The sequence below is a fragment of the Oncorhynchus mykiss genome, chromosome 15 (genome assembly GCF_013265735.2).
Source record: "Oncorhynchus mykiss isolate Arlee chromosome 15, USDA_OmykA_1.1, whole genome shotgun sequence".
Taxonomy (NCBI): Eukaryota; Metazoa; Chordata; class Actinopteri; order Salmoniformes; family Salmonidae; genus Oncorhynchus; species Oncorhynchus mykiss.
The window spans coordinates 20298880-20317922 of record NC_048579.1 but is presented as its reverse complement, the minus strand read 5'-3'; the positions used below and the strand labels follow the sequence as shown (position 1 = coordinate 20317922).

General features: G+C 42.6%; 1 protein-coding gene across 1 annotated transcript in view; it reads right to left on the bottom strand.

The window, feature by feature from the left end:
* ofcc1 (orofacial cleft 1 candidate 1) overlaps positions 1–9276 on the bottom strand; it is a 112111-nt gene extending 102835 nt beyond the window's left edge. The window contains exons 1-4 of the mRNA XM_036944035.1: positions 9172–9276; positions 7505–7638; positions 5494–5570; positions 170–236 (exon numbers count right to left, since the gene is read on the bottom strand). Coding sequence (XP_036799930.1) covers positions 170–236; positions 5494–5511 — 85 coding nt within the window. The 5' untranslated portion in view covers positions 5512–5570; positions 7505–7638; positions 9172–9276. The remainder of the gene's footprint in view (positions 1–169; positions 237–5493; positions 5571–7504; positions 7639–9171) is intronic.
* Positions 9277–19043: the final 9767 nt, after the last annotated feature.

Genomic DNA, 19043 nt, shown 5'->3' with positions numbered 1-19043 from the left:
CGGGGGGGGGGGGGGGGGGGGGGGTTAGAGAAGAAGAAGAAATGATTAAAATAATTACAAATTGCGCCCTGACAAGCAAGAGCAAAATTTAGCCCAAAGCCATTTGTCTGTAATTAGTTAATTAATCCTTACACAAATTATGAGCAATAACTCATCAAGCAGGGCTCACCCATCAGAAATTCAGCCGACTTGGATTTCTTCTGCTTAGGTTGCTGCAGAGCCTTCTGCTGTAACTTCTGGAGGGAAATTGTTAAATGAATAAATTAGCTGCAGAATGAAGATCATCATTTATGATCCGCAACTAACGCAGTATTTTAAATATGGGACGACACCGAAATGTCATTTAATTTACATCGCCGCTAAAGGGGTCAAGCACTAATTGAACAACAGGAGTGGAAACATTTTTAATCATAAATAAATAAGAAAAGTTGTCACGAATGCGTAATGAAGGTCACATTAAAATACTTCCTCCTTTTTCCAAATGAATGGGAAACAACACTCTCTCCCTTGGAAAATGATGCATTTTTACACAGGCTTTGTGAGTGTGTGGAGATTCACTGTGCAAATGAATATGGAAATCCAAGCACATTGCTCATTACGTACATTCTTATGAACACATCCTAAAAAGTCTGGAGAAAAATGGTCCTTAAAATCAGAGAGTTCAAGGATTCTGCTATTTTTTTGTGTTGCTTTGAAAAATATTCAATACTCAATTTATGGGAAGTGCAAAAAAAAAATCCCTTATGTGATAGAAAGCAAATTGCATAGCAAAGCCCAAACACAACCCAACTTGCAGCGAACCTTTCATAATATCCTATGAATGCCCCATAGTAATTGGGCTCCATAGCCATTTGTTAACTTTGATGTACAACCCCAAGCATCATGGAACATTTTCACTTAATCACAGCATATTGTGACTCTTCCGAAAATAGTTTTGCTAAGATCCAGTGTGCTCCAAAGAAGTTTGATGAAGCATCCCTTTGCCCCTTCCAAAGATAAGACCATTCAATAGCCTACAGTACATGGCCACAATATAACATTATTAGATAATACGTGAAAGAGGGAAATACAAACCGTGATCCCTGAAAGCCACCTACAGGAGTACATGCACGGTAGGCCTATAATGGGTCTTTCTCTATGAGCACTTCAATGCAATAATGAGGATTTTGACATCATGTTTCATAGCTATTTCTATATGCTCCATATACTGTTGGAGGCAATGTCATTCAACAGAGAGTGGTATACTAATGAAAATGGAAACTAGAAATGTAGAAATCCCCTTTGAAATCAAGAAATGGTGGAACAAAATGATGAGCCTCTAATTTCTGTGGACAAGAAGAACAACAAGAAAAGCCCAGGTAAATCACATTAGTAGTTGTTTTTGTTATGGATGTTTATTTCCCTGTACATGCATATCCTTATGTTTAAGATCTCTAGCTATAGCCTCAAAGCATTTAGTTGGAACTTCAATTTCAAAAATCATTTATGCAGATTCTGATGATGAACGGTGCCCATGCCCATGAACAGCATGTATATGTATACAATATTTAATTTCAAAGACAAAATCAGGGGTATGGGGGGGGGGGTTCATTCTAAATGACAGAGCAATTAAAATAGTGGAGGACACATTCCAATCTGGAAATAAGAGTTTTGTAAATCTGTTTTTACATCCAACAAGCCCTACAGCAAGACATTCATTTATACCATAGAGATGAATGGTTATCTAATTGTAACTTATTTAAAAACCATTTTCTCTTTCCACTGAGTTCCAATCAATTTCTCCCAGTTGTAGAGAACAGTAACATTTAAAACACTGACCAGAGACCAGAGTTTGTAGCATGAGATTCAGTTTCCTTTTCCAGTGTCGAACATATTTTTTAAACACATACTGTACAGCTTTTGGTTCATATCCAAAAGTAAATGAGGAAGTTATAATAGTATCGCTACTTGAGAAGCAAGTAATGAGTTTGCTAATAGGAAAATGACACATAATGAACATTGCCTTGTGTATATGAACACCAGTTTATATGATTCCATAACAGGCTGAGTTAGTAATTCAAAAAAGATGCAGCAGCATGCAAAATAGTGCTTGGGTTTTTGTTGTTTAAGTTTCATGGTAACCTACAAACCATACTCATTAATATTGAAGGACAATTTGAGATGAATATACTATGAAACTGCTGTTTACGTTTAAAAAATACTGTATAGAATATGCAGTAATGCAGCATGGTGAGGAATTGACAGTAAATGACAGTAGGCATGTATTGTATGTGGTATTGTAGGATACATTGAGACATTTTTGGGGCTGGTCTTTAGTTAGCTAGTGTAATTAATCATCAAATTAGCACAATGTGGGCGGATAGCACGCCTTTATTTTTCAAATCATTGTTTTTGCCCTTGAGACTAAGGCACTTTGAAGAGGAAGGCAAAAAAACTCACATAAATCCCATTTAATTATCACGCATTATGTTTTATCTTAGGCCAGAATAAAATGAACTATACATCCTTCGTATTACTATGAAATATCCATATTTGCTTCCTTCCCTATAGAAAATATACAAATGTATCATTCCCAATCCCTTTAACACTGCCTTTAAAGAGACATCTTATTCAGTGCATTTACATGTACTGTTGTCGTGGGATTCTTGATAATGCTGCATTATTGCCCAGGCTTATTCCAGACATGTTTTCCCTATCTGTTTGAGTCAAGCTGAGTCTGTTGTTATGTCGTAGGACTTTCTGCATTTCTGTATTATGTGCATCAATCTGCTGCTTAGAAAGGCAAACTGTAGTCTGCCGTCAGTAACACTAAAACCAACATCAAAAGACAAACTCAAGATGTTGAAATGTACATCTGCACATCAGGTGTGGCTAAATTAAAAATGGAAGTTGGTCTTATTCCTCAAATTATGAATAAGCTCTATCTTCCACAAAATGTCAACACATTTTGAGATTTGCATGAATGTATTGTCTTGAGTTCAGTTCCTGTTAAAGATAAACATCAGTAAACCATTTCAGTAAATGTACACATGGAGAGTCCACATGCTGCGGGCAGAACGCTTTTGGTCATTGTCAGTAAAAATCTAATTCAGAAAACTTCACTTAATCCACTCCATTTAGAGAGCTAACAGAATCCATGTTTCTCTTTTAATTCCTTGGTTTCCACAACGACAGTCACCCAGTGTGCCCTAACAGGATGCAGCATGCAGATGTTTCATTTCTAAAACATGCAAGTGACAAAAACAAGGTAATAGTGGTGGCATAATGTGACGATTCTGCCAGCTTGGATTTTAGGAATCTGAACAACTGTTCCAATTCTAACAACATCACGAGCAGGATAAACTACAGAGGGGCAAATATCTTCTGACATGTCTTTCCAATGAACATAAATATATTAAATGCATGTTGCTGTATTGGAGTCATGTGCCAAGAAGCTCTAGTGTATTATAACAAGCCCTGAATACCAAAGTAAAAAATGCCCTGAATTCATTGTGTTGTCATTTGAAGGAATCTACTGCTCAAAACCATGCCCCTTCCTTCCCTAATTGAATCTGCACATTAAAAAAATGCTTACTTTGTGGTCAAGATGAGAAAAAAATCATTTATAACTGGTGACAAGAAAAATCTATGAAGTTTTTTAAAAGAATGTGATTGTTGTCAAAAGGAATTGGGTACAACAATGCCTTGTTCAGTTCGGGTTCCATTCAAAGCCGGAGCTGTGAGGGCTCGGGGAGAAGACTGCTGCTAGGCTGGTGGGCACAGACCAGCTAGAAAGTAAATTTTGCATACTGTACGGATCATCGCCCAGTTCAGGGCAGTCACATTGAATCTGCCATCAACCAATTGTGCTTCATGAAACCGTCAACCCTAATTTACGTCTGGCTGTTTTCTTCTATCCGGCTGTAAACAAACCCTGCTTTGAGCTGTCTCCCTCATCCCTATCTGCTTACGAGGGGAGCGAGGACAGCCCAAGTCCGCTGTGTCAGAAACAAGCAACTTAAAGCCTACCACTTCCAGACAGCAGTCTGTGCAGCAGGCACAGAGTCAACGAGAGGAGCTTCTTTGGAATGACAGAGTTTTACTGGGGTTTAAAGGGGCGAATACATTAGGCCCGTACTGATGCTGACGTGTTGTGTCTCTATCCTTATATTATATTAGAGAGCTCCAAATCTGAACAACTGTTTTTAAAATCATTAGGATAGCAGCATTGTGCATTAGTTTACAGACTATTCTCCCAATCTAGCCCATGAAAGGAAAACAACTGCCACACAGAGTAAATGGATGCATATCTAAATTGACAATGGAATTGAATCTTTTTTCAATCTATATGCAAGTGTGTGACAGGTATATAGTCGTGTAGTGAAAGGTTTCTGCAGGCTGGGACTGAACTAAACAACATATTGCTTAATCAATGCTGACAGAAATTGCTTTTGTTGTCATCTTTTATGTAGGCCCGCTTTATCTACTTTCAAATACATATGCAGTTTCCAATTCAAAAATTGTACCGCATGAAAAGCTATTTTCAATCAGTTTGAGATAAAAGTCATATCAGCAAAATGTGAATGATGGAAATACAAGGTACAGTATATAGAGGTATATGTATTTAAAAGTGTGTGTACTACAATACCCCCCTGACTTAAAACATTATAGGAATTGGCTGACATTTCTGTCCTACAACAGCATCAAAACATAATCTTTCAAATTAAATCGGAACTAAACCTATTTTCATTTAGAGGATATAAATAGTCTTATAGGTTTGTGGTAATTGTTGTCCACCAAACAGTTTCACATTAAACAACAGCTTCAGTTGGTGTAGACAGAAAAACATAATTAGTATTCAGGCTTAATTAATCTATGCTGGCCCCTTTAAGTGAATTAGTCAATTATTTATGCATGTGTGCTCCTTTGATGCTAACAGATTATGTATGTTACAGGGAGAACCTTGAAATATGACTTTGAAAACTTTTCATGACAAAATGTCACCACGAGCTGCTCTAAAGGCTGAAAGAAATGTCAGTGCAGACCCAGAATACACAATGATTACGGACCAGACATTCCCGGGCCTGAATAATGAGAAAAACAAAGATCACAACTATCAAATCCATTTTAAACATTTCACTCCCAAAACAGGGGAAATCTCACAAATTCATTGTTTAACGCCTTGGCAAGAGGAAAAATAAATCACTGAAATATGGACTTTTGTGCACCCTAATCCAAATAATGGAAATCTAACACAGAAGGATCAAGGTTTCACCAAGGATCATGGGAACTCCTTGGGATTTCCAAGAGCCTTTTTGTTCCCTCTCCTTGAGAACTCTCCACAGCCCCAGCTCTGCCCTCTACACCCCTCAATCCCCATTGAAATCTCAGAGGCAGCTTGGAGGAATGCTAAATGTCAATGGTCAGCCTGCCCCAGCACCTTCAGAGAAAATGGAGGTATGAAGGCCTAACCCCTGTATTTGGCTACGGGGCTAGTGGTAAAACTTTACTCACGCTGCCAGAAGTGTCCATGACTGCTCACTGCACCGATCTTGGAGCATTTGACTCTGATCCCTGGACAGTGATGGAACCTGTGCATACGAAAATTGCTAAATGAATCGCAAAGAAAAAATATATTCGTAAAAAGTTGGAAATGAATTGAGTGAATATAGTAAACACTTTTGTATGCTGTTATTACAGAAAGTTCTTACTGTATGCCTATACAGACCCTATAGCACAAAATGCTTCATTTCATACAGTACTAATCATATCTTTAATTTCCCTCTGTTGTTTGTGTTTAGATCTACAGACTATAATCTTTTAAATGCGTCTAGGAGAATTACAGGCTAAGTGCAGTTTATTTATATCAGAGATACCAAATTATTTGCCCTTATTATTCAAATAGTTTATTCATTTACATCTGATACAATACTATTTGGTATTTTCTATCTCCTTTTCCTATGGTAATTCACATGGCTTGCACAAGTTTCTGCAGAAATAGCTAAACAAACCCCAGGCAAAATGTGAAAGATGATCCCATACCATGTGAGTTAGGATGAAATGCTACACTTTTTCACACTAAACACTGCTCCACTGGGTGTGATTGAAAAACATTAAGCTATTGAATCTGTGTGTTGTATGTGTGAGGGAAAATGTATGTTGTAACAAGTGGGCCTATGTTTTTTTAATTATTTCAAATGACACTCTGCGTAATAACCAGGTGAAAGCGATCCAGTGTGTAGTCCACATTACACACACTAGAAAGGAAAGACCACGGGATATTCGTACACCTTAATATGGGCCATAACTAAATAGTTATTATTTTTCTCAGTTGTTGGAACTATTTAATTATATTTCCAGCTGCATCTATTCCTTTCCATTCCTCTTTATCACTGGGATAAGGGAAAGATTAGGGCTATGTTCGGATAAAGAGCTACTTTGTAGCATTTCCTGTACATGTGCATTTTATTGAATTAAAGGCGGTTTTCAAATTCATGTTTTTCATTTGGTGATTTGTTTTTCTTAGTTATTAATAGAGATGGGTGGTTGAATGTTTTATAGAGGTCATAAAACGAGATGCTGTGAGAGCCCCAGACAATTGGTTGTAAAAAGCTGTTAGCCTCTATCTGCCAAACGCTGTTCTCCAAGTAATGTGATTGCCAACAGTTTCTTAACCACAGAAATGACTGACTCATTACTGCTTCGGGTTCTGGCTCTGCAAAGGCCATGCAAATATATGTACACAACGCCCTACAGTCTTTGAGTTTAACACACTCTGTGGGTTGAAGTTAACGACACAAGCGCCCATCCAGTGATGACTGGCTATGAGTTCATTGCTTCGTCTTACATTATCTCATGCTTAGTAAACAATTGATCCATGCCATACAGTGCCAGTGTTGACCAATAACATCAAATCCTGTTAAATACAGACTTCGAAGAAAACACATGTCATGACAACTGTTACTACAACTCTTAAATGTACCATTCTTCCAATAAATCTAGTGCTCCATTGGAATAATGGACCCAAAGAGAGCTTATGAAAAGTGTGAAATTACCTTAACAGAAAATGAAACCCAGTTCTATACGGTTTCAACAGGATGTAGTGATACAAATAACTTATTTGACCCCCTACCTTTCCTATGCCCTGAGAAGCATCATCTCCTAGGTAAACTACTCAGCAAAGCTCAATCAACCCTTAATCCTGAATGAGAGGGTGTTCTGTTCTATGTTGCTATGCATAAGAACTTCCGCTCTCTAAGGCTTTGTGTAACATTACATTTTTGGTTGACATTCTTTGTTTTCCACCAACAGGGATAAAGGATGTAATTTCATAGTCACAGAGGCACAGGCCACAATTATTTCCTAAGTATGTATTTTATCTTGTCTTGGACACAGGGGCCACAATTCCTGCATGCCATTTAGGTGCAATTTGATTGTTGCTCCCCAGTTGTTTATTTGACAATAGCCTATCTACCTGCCCTGTTATCAATATAGACGACTTAACAACTACTTCTATTGTATTTACCTGTTTCTTCTTATGAAGTTCACATTCTTGGCAACTGGATGGAATGAGTAACAGCTGAATGGAGAAACCTAGCACTTGCATGTGGAACTTGATCTGTGAGTGCATACAGTAGGCCTACTCAGGATGTGGGATGCCTGCAAATTGAGAGCAACAATATATCACTAGCATGACAAACTGTATCACAAAATATGCAAACAACTTCATGCGTGTTGAATTTATATGTTAATGTAGAAAAAAATGTATGTATAGTAGGCAAATAATAGCTGAAGTTTCCTGCAGTAGTCGACAAGGCCTCGCTTGAGGTGCAATAATGTTGTTGTTTCTCAGTTTGTTTAACAACAGGCTGTCTGCCCTGTAAACAATATTCTCCATATACAGTTCACATTATTGAATTGATTGAGCAGCAGGCAAATGCAGAAACATTGCACACACATATGCCACCGACAAATAAGACGTTTTATTAATCTGTATCATGAGTTAGTTGACCAAGGCCTTGCCGAATACCCTACAGAAAGCTTAGCTAGGCTATTATTTGTATAAACGTCGTGAAATAGGCCATCTACTAATGCATTATTTAGTCTTACATAAACTGGTATGAAACGTATATGCCTATTAGCCGTACTGTTTTCCACTAGCGCTACCTACCTGTGTGAGTTCTGAAATTGAAGGTTTTTGGCTGAGTCTGAAACAAGTGAGCTGCCAACCAAGCACGCAAAGATAAGTCAAAGGTATGGTTCCCACAATATATATATATATTTAACTAGGCAACTCAGTTAAGAACAAATTCTTATTTACAATGACGGCCTGGGAACAGTGGAACGACAGATTTTTACCTTGTCAGCTCGGGGATTTGATCCAGCAACCCAAAGCTCTAACCACTAGGCTACCTGCCACAACGTCATAATTGGCTATCCGAAAAATGTGGGAAAACAAAAATGAGCTTTTCGGTATTCATTTAAGGTTATGCATAATGTTAGCAGTGTGGTTAGGGTTCAAGTTTGAAATCACATTTTAAGAAGACTTTGTGGGGTTTATTGCCGCGTTCCAAACAACTGGGAACTCGGAAAAATACGAGATCAAATCATGACGTCAGTGATCTACAGGTCGCAAAGACGGAGCTCTATAAAGAGGTCCGAATTCCCGAGTTGGAATTCTCAGTTGAATGACCGTTCAAATCGATTTTCCCATTCGGAGCTCGGAACGCACTGAAATCGGAAGTCAAAGATTTCCGAGTTCCCAGTTGTTTTGAACGCGGCATAAGACTTTGTGGATGTCGTAAATAGTTACGACCCAAAGGTATGGGACCGCGCTCTTGAGTCTGGCAGACACCTGCAATTTCAGAACATCAGACAAAGGTAGCACAAGAATTGCAAACTGTACCCTTAAATACGTTGAAATAAGTTCATGTGAGTGGAATTTATGTTACATGTCGAAATAAAGCTTGTAGCCTACTTCATGACTTCAAACGTCTAAAAATAAAAGCTCACATTTCCTGCAGAAGTCTAATGTTACAAGCCAAGACCTTGGTCAACTCATGATACAAACGGATAAAACTTGATATTTGTCGGTTGATAGCATCACTCAGATCTACCTTACATTGAAATTACGCCGGGTAAATGTTAAAACATGCGAATATGCAACAGGAATAGGATTTTAGAATAAATTACCTGACACGGTTTTGCCTGCCTCTCTCCCCCCGAACTCTACCCGGCCTTCACCAAGACAGGATCCTGTAGCCAAGGTGATGGTGACGTTGCAACCCCACATGCTGAGGTCATTACTACAGGTGACTATCAAAATGTCCTGCTTGAGCTTTCAAATGTTTATCAATGTATCCTGAGTTTTTCGTAAAATATAAACATAATTAATTGAGAACGGTTTTGTGTCTAAATAGCGTACAAAGGGCCTAAGTTACATTATCCCAGGTGTCGAATTCAAAGTATATTTCCTTTCATCTGGCAGTATGGCTATAACGTTGGTGTTAGTAACTATTACGTTGATACAATAATTCAACATTTTGGCAAACGGGAAACAACAGCAAATTATGAGCACGTGAGCAACACTGTTACTGTTTGGTGTAACTGTTGAGTGCAAAGATAAGGTTTCAGCAATGGGTAGGCTACATCTGCCAGATGGCACCACCGTTGGTATTTTAAATGTTGATTTATTATTTATGCAGAGTAGATCTGCATGGTTTCAGACAACCTTTCAAAGAGATTTCACCACCACTGTATTTCCAGGGAGGAGCGATGTTATGACTTTGCTACTTCTCAACATCAATTACAGTAATGAGGTCCCATCCAAGGTAAAGCCATCATACAGCTTTGTAAACATTCATTATGCAGTATGACAATTTACACAAAGGTTCCCCATGAATTATTTAGGATGGTTCATATAAACATTCTTGTCACAAAGAAAACCTGGAGTGCATTACAACCTGGTGTGAAGAATAGGTACAAAACACAGCAGATTGCTTCCTTCACAATAGGCACAGGGCATGGCTAATGTCTCCACAAGAAGAAACAGCCCTAGCTTTGTTATTTATTACTGAGGAACTACCTAGGCCGTCGGTGGCCTTTTCATCTGAGGGAGAGAGATTGCTTGAATGAGAAATACCTTTGTTTGTTTGTTTGTTTGTTTGTTTCTTTTAGTGACTTAGAATCCATGTTACCATGTTTGATCATGAATAATATGATAAACTAACATTCACCTAATTTATATTGGACAATGTACATTAGACATCAACTGGATTATTCCAGAGATGTACAGGTTACCTTTAAAGTGAAGAACATGCACAATAGAAAGAAAACAAAACATCTAAACAAAACAGAGGGAACCTAATCAATAATATAATTCCTGAAATAAAGTCCTTTGTTCAGTAAAACATAATTAGGCTTATACAATCACCAAACTACAGAGCTTAGCATCATCTCTGTGCCTAATAAACTGGTTGAATATGTGATCTAAATAAGACATTCCCCGATCTGGACTGCCCATTTTCCAGCTTTAGTTGTCCTTGATCGTTTAAATGATTAAATATAGACCTAAATCTACGATCTGGCTCTATCTTATCCAATTAATTCTCAATGTAGGCATGAGACTGGTTAATGATGTTATCTTACCTAATTAACCTGCATAGGGATTCGACTCTAGAACAGGAATTGTTCATCCCTCATCTAAGTGTTCATTACTATCATTACCATAAAGGGACTAACTTATGATGTTGGCCGTTCTGGCACCATTAATTTAGATTGAGTCCTTTTTTGCTTCATTTCATTTTGGTTTTGCTTTGGGGTCATTTTTAATTACGGTAAAGACTGAAAATATGGAAATTCTCAAATACATTCAATTGCGGTCAAAACAATCACAAGGATAGCGTCAGATTTGCAAGCGATTTTTGCTACTTTGGGTGATTTCAGACTTTAGATTTGCTATTTTGTTCCCGGCGAGGCTCAGCAACAAACTGTACTTTGAAAACTCTTTTTTTTGTCAGCTTTCAGAATCAGCTTCAACCTATTAACGCTGCAGAATGCAAGGGGAATCAATAGCCTTCATTGGGCCATGTGTCATTTGTTAATCGGGTATTGATGAGAGTATTGACATGTGGCTAATTAATCTCAAGCCCAGCTCCAGCTTTCATATGTTTCCTTAATTATGTTCTTCATCTTAGTCCTCTAACATTGGCAGACTTACGCCTCATGGTAGACAGTGAGTAAAGTTAGCTGTCAGGCTTTTAGTATTTTTTTAACTCTCCCTGCCAAAGCAACTAGGTTCTCCCTGTTGTGCCATATACTTTAGTTCTTTGAAACTAGTGAAATAGTTTTATAGGCTTACTTGCATTTAATAGTTGCTTGCATGATCTACAATGTCAGGTTGGCATAGCATCATTGTACCAGCTATACTCAAACGGTAGTCAACACAGTCACATACTGTTAATGCATTTTGAATGTATTTTTTATAGCAATTAGGCAAACCCCGACTGTGACATTCATTGGAGTTATTTTTTTACTCTTCCAGCAACATGGGCGAGCAGCACTGTATAAACTGTATAAACAATTAAGCTGAAGCTGCATGGGGCCCAAATATACATTGCTCATTAACAAGTTGTGGTCTGCTGCAATCGCAGCGTTTCCCCTATAATGTCCCCATTTAGCGGACCACAGAGGCCACAGTAGCAGCCACCGGCCACAACCCTCCTGTCATAGCACAGAGGCTCGCAGACAGTTGGCTGTTTGATGTCTGGCTAGCCTGGGCATTGGGCTGGTTGGGTTTGCTTGCAGGCTGATCGATAGTGCTAGCACATTAGCACTCAGAGCACCTGAAGGTCAAGCCTGCCACAGGCAGCACCACAGGGCCCCACTGAGCAGCATTTCCCCAAACTACAGTACGCCAAATCCAACTTTTTAGCCCGGTGGTTTGATTATTGTTTATAGATACAGAGGAGAATTAAAGCATGGCCTGCAGGCAGCATAATTATTTACAGCTGAAAACTCATATCATTATCAGCATGCTCCTAATTGCCAGAAGTAATATCAATGTTAGTTGATTAAGCATATTTTTTTCTCCCACTTCATAGAAATTGTTTTCCTTCAGCATATGGGGTGATGGTTTATCACAATACAGCTGTTCATCTTGCTTACTTTCTTTGTTCACAGCTCCAAAATATTATATTTTGGCATCTTCAGAGAGGAGCAATTGATTTCTGCACTTTTTGTAGTTTATATACAAGGTCAAACAGTACACACTATACACTGTAAAAAAAATCTAGTTGTTTTAACAATACTGAACAAAAATATGAACAAAGTGAAGAAGCTGATTAAATAGCAAGACCACAGGTGCATCTTGTGCTTGGGACAATAAAAGGCCACTCTAAAATGTACAGTTTTGTCACACAACACAATGCCACAAATGGCTCAAGTTTTGAGGGAGCGTGCAATTGGCATGTTGACTGCAGGAATGTCCACCAGAGCTGTAGCTAGAGAATGTAATATTAATTTCTCTGCCTCCAACGTCGTTTTAGGGAATTTGTCAGTACGTCCAACCGGCCTCACAACTGCAGACCACGTGTAACTACGCCACCCCAGCACCTCTATGTCGTGCTGTATAATGATAGGAGACAAGCGCAGGAATACGTAATAGGGTTTTTTATTTTCTCCACCCAAACAAAAGAGTGAGGTGTAAACCTCTAAATAATACACGAGACCTGTAAAACAAGTGCACAATAACACGTAGCATGGAAGCCGATACAACAGCACAGGTGCTCACAAGACCAACGGACATGGTAACAATAACCGACAAGGACAATGGGGAACAGAGGGCACATATATATACACATACTAATCAGGGGGAATGGGAACCAGGTGTACGTAATGACACAAGACAGTCCGGGTTTGGTGGTAATGATTCCAGTTCAGTGACTCCTAGAAGGCTGGTGACGTAGACCTCCGGAGCTGGTGAACGGAATGAGCAGCAGTACAGGGGGGGATCCATGACAGTACCCCTCCCCCTGACATGCTGCACCAGCAGCGGGACGACACCGGCTTCGGGCACGACCACAGGGACGCGGTATGGGTCGACAGTGAAAATCCCTGGTCAGCGACACGTCCAGAATATCCACCGCAGGAACCCAGCACCGCTTCCATGGGCCGTACCCCTTTCAGTTGATGAGGTTCTGGAGACGCCCCGCCCGACGCCTCGAATCCAGGACTTCACAGACCGAGTACGCCCGACCTCCCTCGATGTCCAGAGGAGGAGGCAGGGCGTCACTGGGTCCACCCTCAGCGAGGGGACCAGGCATCACTGGCCTGAGGAGAGACACATAAAAAGTCAGGTTAATGCGGTATTCAGAAGGGAGTTGCAAACGGTACATTACTTAATTAACCCTCTTCAGGACTTTAACGGCCCCGCAACCTGCGGACTCAACTTCCGGCAGGGCAGGCGGAGGGAAGGTGGAGCGCCAGACCCGGTCGCCTGGAGAGAAGACAGGCACCTCACTGCGGTGGTGGTCGGCCTTTTCCTTGTGCCGAGGCATGGCCCGCTGGAGGCGAGTGTGTTCAGCATTCCAGGTCTCTTCAGCGTGCCAAAACCACTCGTCCACCGCAGTGGCCTTGGCCTGGCTTCGATGCCAAGGTGCCAGGGACGGCTGGTACCCCTACACGATGACACAGCCCGCAACTAAAACATGCGGACTCTCCTTCACTGCAGCCGACGTGAGGAAAACATTTAAACGTGTCAACCCTCGCAAGGCTGCAGGCCCAGACGGCATCCCCAGCCGCGCCCTCAGAGCATGCGCAGACCAGCTGGCTGGTGTGTTTACGGACATATTCAATCAATCCCTATCCCAGTCTGTTGTTCCCACATGCTTCAAGAGGGCCACCATTGTTCCTGTTCACAAGATAGCTAAGGTAACTGAGCTAAACGACTACCGCCCCGTAGCACTCACTTCCGTCACCATGAAGTGCTTTGAGAGACTAGTCAAGGACCATATCACCTCCACCCTACCTGACACCCTAGACCCACTCCAATTTGCTTACCGCCCAAATAGGTCCACAGACGATGCAATCTCAACCACACTGCACACTGCACACTGCCCTAACCCATCTGGACAAGAGGAATACCTATGTGAGAATGCTGTTCATCGACTACAGCTCGGCATTTAACACATAGTGCCCTCCAAGCTCGTCATCAAGCTCGAGACCCTGGGTCTCGACCCCGCCCTGTGCAACTGGGTACTGGACTTCCTGACGGGCCGCCCCCAGGTGGTGAGGGTAGGCAACAACATTTCCACCCCGCTGATCCTCAACACTGGGGCCCCACAAGGGTGAGGCCTTCTCCTGTACTTCCTGTTCACCCACGACTGCGTGGCCACGCATGCCTCCAACTCAATCATCAAGTTTGCGGACGACACAACAGTGGTAGGCTTGATTACCAACAACGACGAGACGGCCTACAGGGAGGAGGTGAGGGCCCTCGGAGTGTGGTGTCAGGAAAATAACCTCACACTCAACGTCAACAAAACTAAGGAGATGATTGTGGAGTTCAGGAAACAGCAGAGGGAACACCCCCCTATCCACATCGATGGAACAGTAGTGGAGAGGGTAGTAAGTTTTAAGTTCCTTGGCGTACACATCACAGACAAACTGAATTGGTCCACCCACACAGACAGCATCGTGAAGAAGGCGCAGCAGCGCCTTTTCAACCTTAGGAGGCTGAAGAAATTCGGCTTGTCACCAAAAGCACTCACAAACTTCTACAGATGCACAATCGAGAGCATCCTGTCGGGCTGTATCACCGCCTGGTACGGCAACTGCTCCGCCCACAACCGTAAGGCTCTCCAGAGGGTAGTGAGGTCTGCACAACGCATCACCGGGGGCAAACTACCAGCCCTCCAGGACACCTACACCACCCGATGTCACAGGAAGGCCATAAAGATCATCAAGGACAACAACCACCCGAGCCACTGCCTGTTCACCCCGCTATCATCCAGAAGGCGAGGTCAGTACAGGTGCATCAAAGCTGGGACCGAGAGACTGAAAAACAGCTTCTATCTCAAGGCCATCAGACTGTTAAACAGCCACCACTAACATTGAGTGGCTGCTGCCAACACACTGACTCAACTCCAGCCACTTTAATAATGGGAATTGATGGGAAATGATGTAAAATATATCACTAGCCACTTTAAACAATAATACCTAATATAATGTTTACATACCCAATATTATTCATCTCATATGTATATGTATATACTGTACTCTATATCATCTACTGCATCTTTATGTAATACATGTATCACTAGCCACTTTAACTATGCCACTTTGTTTACATACTCATCTCATATGTATATACTGCACTCAATACCATCTACTGTATCTTGCCTATGCCGCTCTGTACCATCACTCATTCATATAGCTTTATGTACATATTCTTTATCCCCTTACACTTGTGTCTATAAGGTAGTAGTTTTGGAATTGTTAGCTAGATTACTTGTTGGTTATTACTGCATTGTCGGAACTAGAAGCACAAGCATTTCGCTACACTCGCATTAACATCTGCTAACCATGTGTATGTGACAAATAAAATTTGATTTGATTTGATCTGGAAAGGAGTGAGGTTAGTGGAGGAGTGGTGGAGGGAATTCTGTGCGTACTCAGCCCAAGGTAGAAAATCCACCCACTCCCCCGGCCGGTCCTGACAGTAACACCTCAGGAACCTGCCCACTTCCTGATTGACCCTTTCCACCTGCCCATTAGCTTGAGGACGGTACCCGGAAGTGAGTCTGACCGTGACCCCCAGGCATTCCATGAATGCTTTCCATACGCGTGAAGTGAACTGAGGGCCACGATCTGACACAATGTACCCCGGGATCCCATAGTGCCGGAAAACGTGCGTAAAAATAGCCTTTGCATGGCCGACGGGAGCCCAGGCAGAGGAACAGGTGACAAGTTTTGGAAAACCGGTCCATAACAATGGGAACGGTGGTGTTCCCCTGGGAGAAGGTAAGGTCAGTGACAAAGTCCACCGAGAGGTGAGACCAGGGTCGTTGTGGAACCGGCAGGGGAAGGAGCTTTCCATAAGGGAGGTGTCTGGGTGTCTTTGACTGGGCACAGATGGAGCAGGAAGAGAGGTAAACCCGGGCGTCCCAAGTTGGGCCACCAGTACTTCTCAGTCAGGCAGGCGATGGTACGGTTATCCCAGGATGACCCGTCACAGGCGCCGTGTGCGCCCAGGTAAGGAGGCGGTCCCGCACACCCGTGGGCACGTAGGCGCAGTTCTCCGGCCACTGTGCAGGTGCGGGTTCCGTATGTCGGCGTCCACGTCCCACACTACTCTTACGATGATACGGGACAGAGGGAGACAGGGTGTCCGCCTTCACACTCTTCGAGCCTGGCCTATAAGAAAGCGTGAATTGGAACCTGTCTCGGGTTTAGCCTCTTCACTGCCCTGATGTACTCCAGGTTGCAGTAGTCCGTCCACACCAGGAAAGGGTGTTTGGACCCCTCCAGCCAGTGCCTCCATGCCTTCAGAGCCTTCTTGACCGCCAATAGTTCCCGGTCACCTAAGTTGTAGTTCCTCTGGGCAGGGCTCAGCTGCTTGGAGTAAAAGGCACAGGGTCGCAGCTTTGGAGGGGTTCCGGTGCGCTGGGACAGCACTGCCCTGACTCCTACTTCGGAGGCATCCAACTTCGGAGGTATCAATCTCGCCAAAAAACATGGCTGATGTTTTACATTCTCCCAACCAATTGTGCTATTTTGTTATTATTTTTGCGTTTTGTGTAACTTATTTTTGAACTTATTGTGTACACAATGTTGCTGCTAAGAGACTTGTGACCGAAAATAACTTCTGGACATAAGAAAAGCGATTACTCACCACGGACTGGAAGACACTTTTTTCCTTTAACGAGTCCAATGAGAAGGATATCCTGCTTTCACTGGAACAGGCCCAGATCCACACCTTTTGTGTGAAGAAAAGACGCCAGAAAAGAGGCCGCAGATCAGGCACCCTTCTGAAAATCCGGAGGCAAGCGAGTAAACTCCCATTTCCTTCCATTCTTCTTGCTAACGTGCAATCATTGGAAAATAAAATTGATGACCTACAATTAAGATTATTCTATTATCCATTAAAAACTGTAACATCTTATGTTTCACCGAGACGTGGCTGAACGAAGATACAGACAATATAGAGCTAGCGGGATTTTCCATGCACCGGCAGAACAGAGACGCTACCTCTGATGGTGAGCAATGTCTAATATTAAAGAAGTCTCAAGGTATTGCTCGCCTGAGGTGGAGTACCTTATGATAAGCTGTAGATCACACTATCTACCAAGATAGTTCTCATCTGTATTATTCTTATAACAAATCCCGCTATGCCCTCAGACAAACCATCAAACAAGCAAAGCGTCAATACAGGATTAAGATTGAATCCTACTACACCAGCTCTGAAGCTCGTCGGATGTGGCAGGGCTTGAGAACTATTACGGACTACAAAGGGAAACCCAGACGCTAGCTGCCCAGTGAGGCGAGCCTACCAGACAAGCTAAATGCCTTTTATGCTTGCTTCGAGGCAAGCAACACTGAAGCATGCACGAGAGCACCAGCTGTTCTTGATGACTGTGTGATAACTCTCGGTAGACGATGTGAACAAAACCTTTGAACAGGTCAACATTCTAAAAGCCGCTGGGCCAGACGGATGTGTACTCAAAGCATGCACGGTCAACTGTCAAGTGTCACTGACACTTTCAACCTCTCCCTGACCGAGTCTGTAATACCTACATGTTTCAAGCAGACCACCATAGTCCCTGTGCCCAAGGAAGCGAAGGTAATCTGCCTAAACGATTACCGCCCTGTGGCATTCACTTCGGTAGCCATGAAGTGCTTTGAAAGGCTGGTCATGGCTCACATCAACAGCATCCTCCCGGACACCCTAGACCCACTACAATTCGCATACTGCCCCAACAGATCCACAGATGACACAATCTCAATCGCACTCCACACTGCCATTTCTCACCTGGACAAAAGGAACACCTATGTGAGAATGCTGTTCATTGACTACAGTTCAGCGTTTAACACCATAGTGCCCACGAAGCTCATCACTAAGCTAAGGACTCTGGGACTAAACACCTCCCTCTGCAACTGGATCCTGGACATCCTGACGGGCCGCCCCCCAGGTGGGAAGAGTAGGCAACAACACGTCTGCCACGCTGATCCTTAACGCTGGGGCCCCTCAGGGGTGTGTACTTAGTCACCACCTGTATTCCCTGTTCACCCACGACTGCGTGGCCAAACACGACTCCAACACCACCATTAAGTTTGCTGACGACACAACAGTGGTAGGCCTGATCACCGACAATGATGAGATGGCCTATAGGGAGGAGGTCAGAGGACTGGCAGTGTGGTGCCAGGACAACGACCTCTCTCTCAATGTGAGCAAGACAATGGAGCTGATTGTGGACTACAGGAAAAGGCGGGCCGAACAGGCCCCCATTAACATCGACGGGGCTGTAGTGGAGTGGATCGAGAGTTGCTGTCCACATCACCAATAAACTATCATGGTCCAAACATACCAAGACAGTCGTGAAGAGGGCACAACAAAACCTTTTCCCCCTCAGGAGACTGAAAAGATGTGGCATGGGTCTCCAGATCCTAAAAAAGTTATACAGCTGCACTATTGAGAGCATCCTGACCGGTTGCATCACCGCCTGGTATGGCAACTGCTCGGCTTCTGACCGTAAAGCACTACAGAGGGTAGTGTGTACGGCCCAGTACATCACTGGGCCCAAGCTTCCTGTCATCCAGAACCTATATAATAATCGGTGTCAGAGGAAAGCCCAAACAATTGTCACCCAAGTTATAGACTGTTTTTTCTGCTACCGCATGGCAAGCGGTACTGGAGAGCCAAGTCTAGGACCAAAAGTTTCCTCAACAGCTTCTAACCCCAAGCCATAAGACTGACTGCTGAACAATTCATAAAATCGCCACCAGACAATTTACATTGACCCCCACCCCTTTTGTACACTGCTGCTACTCGCTGTTTGTTTGTTTGT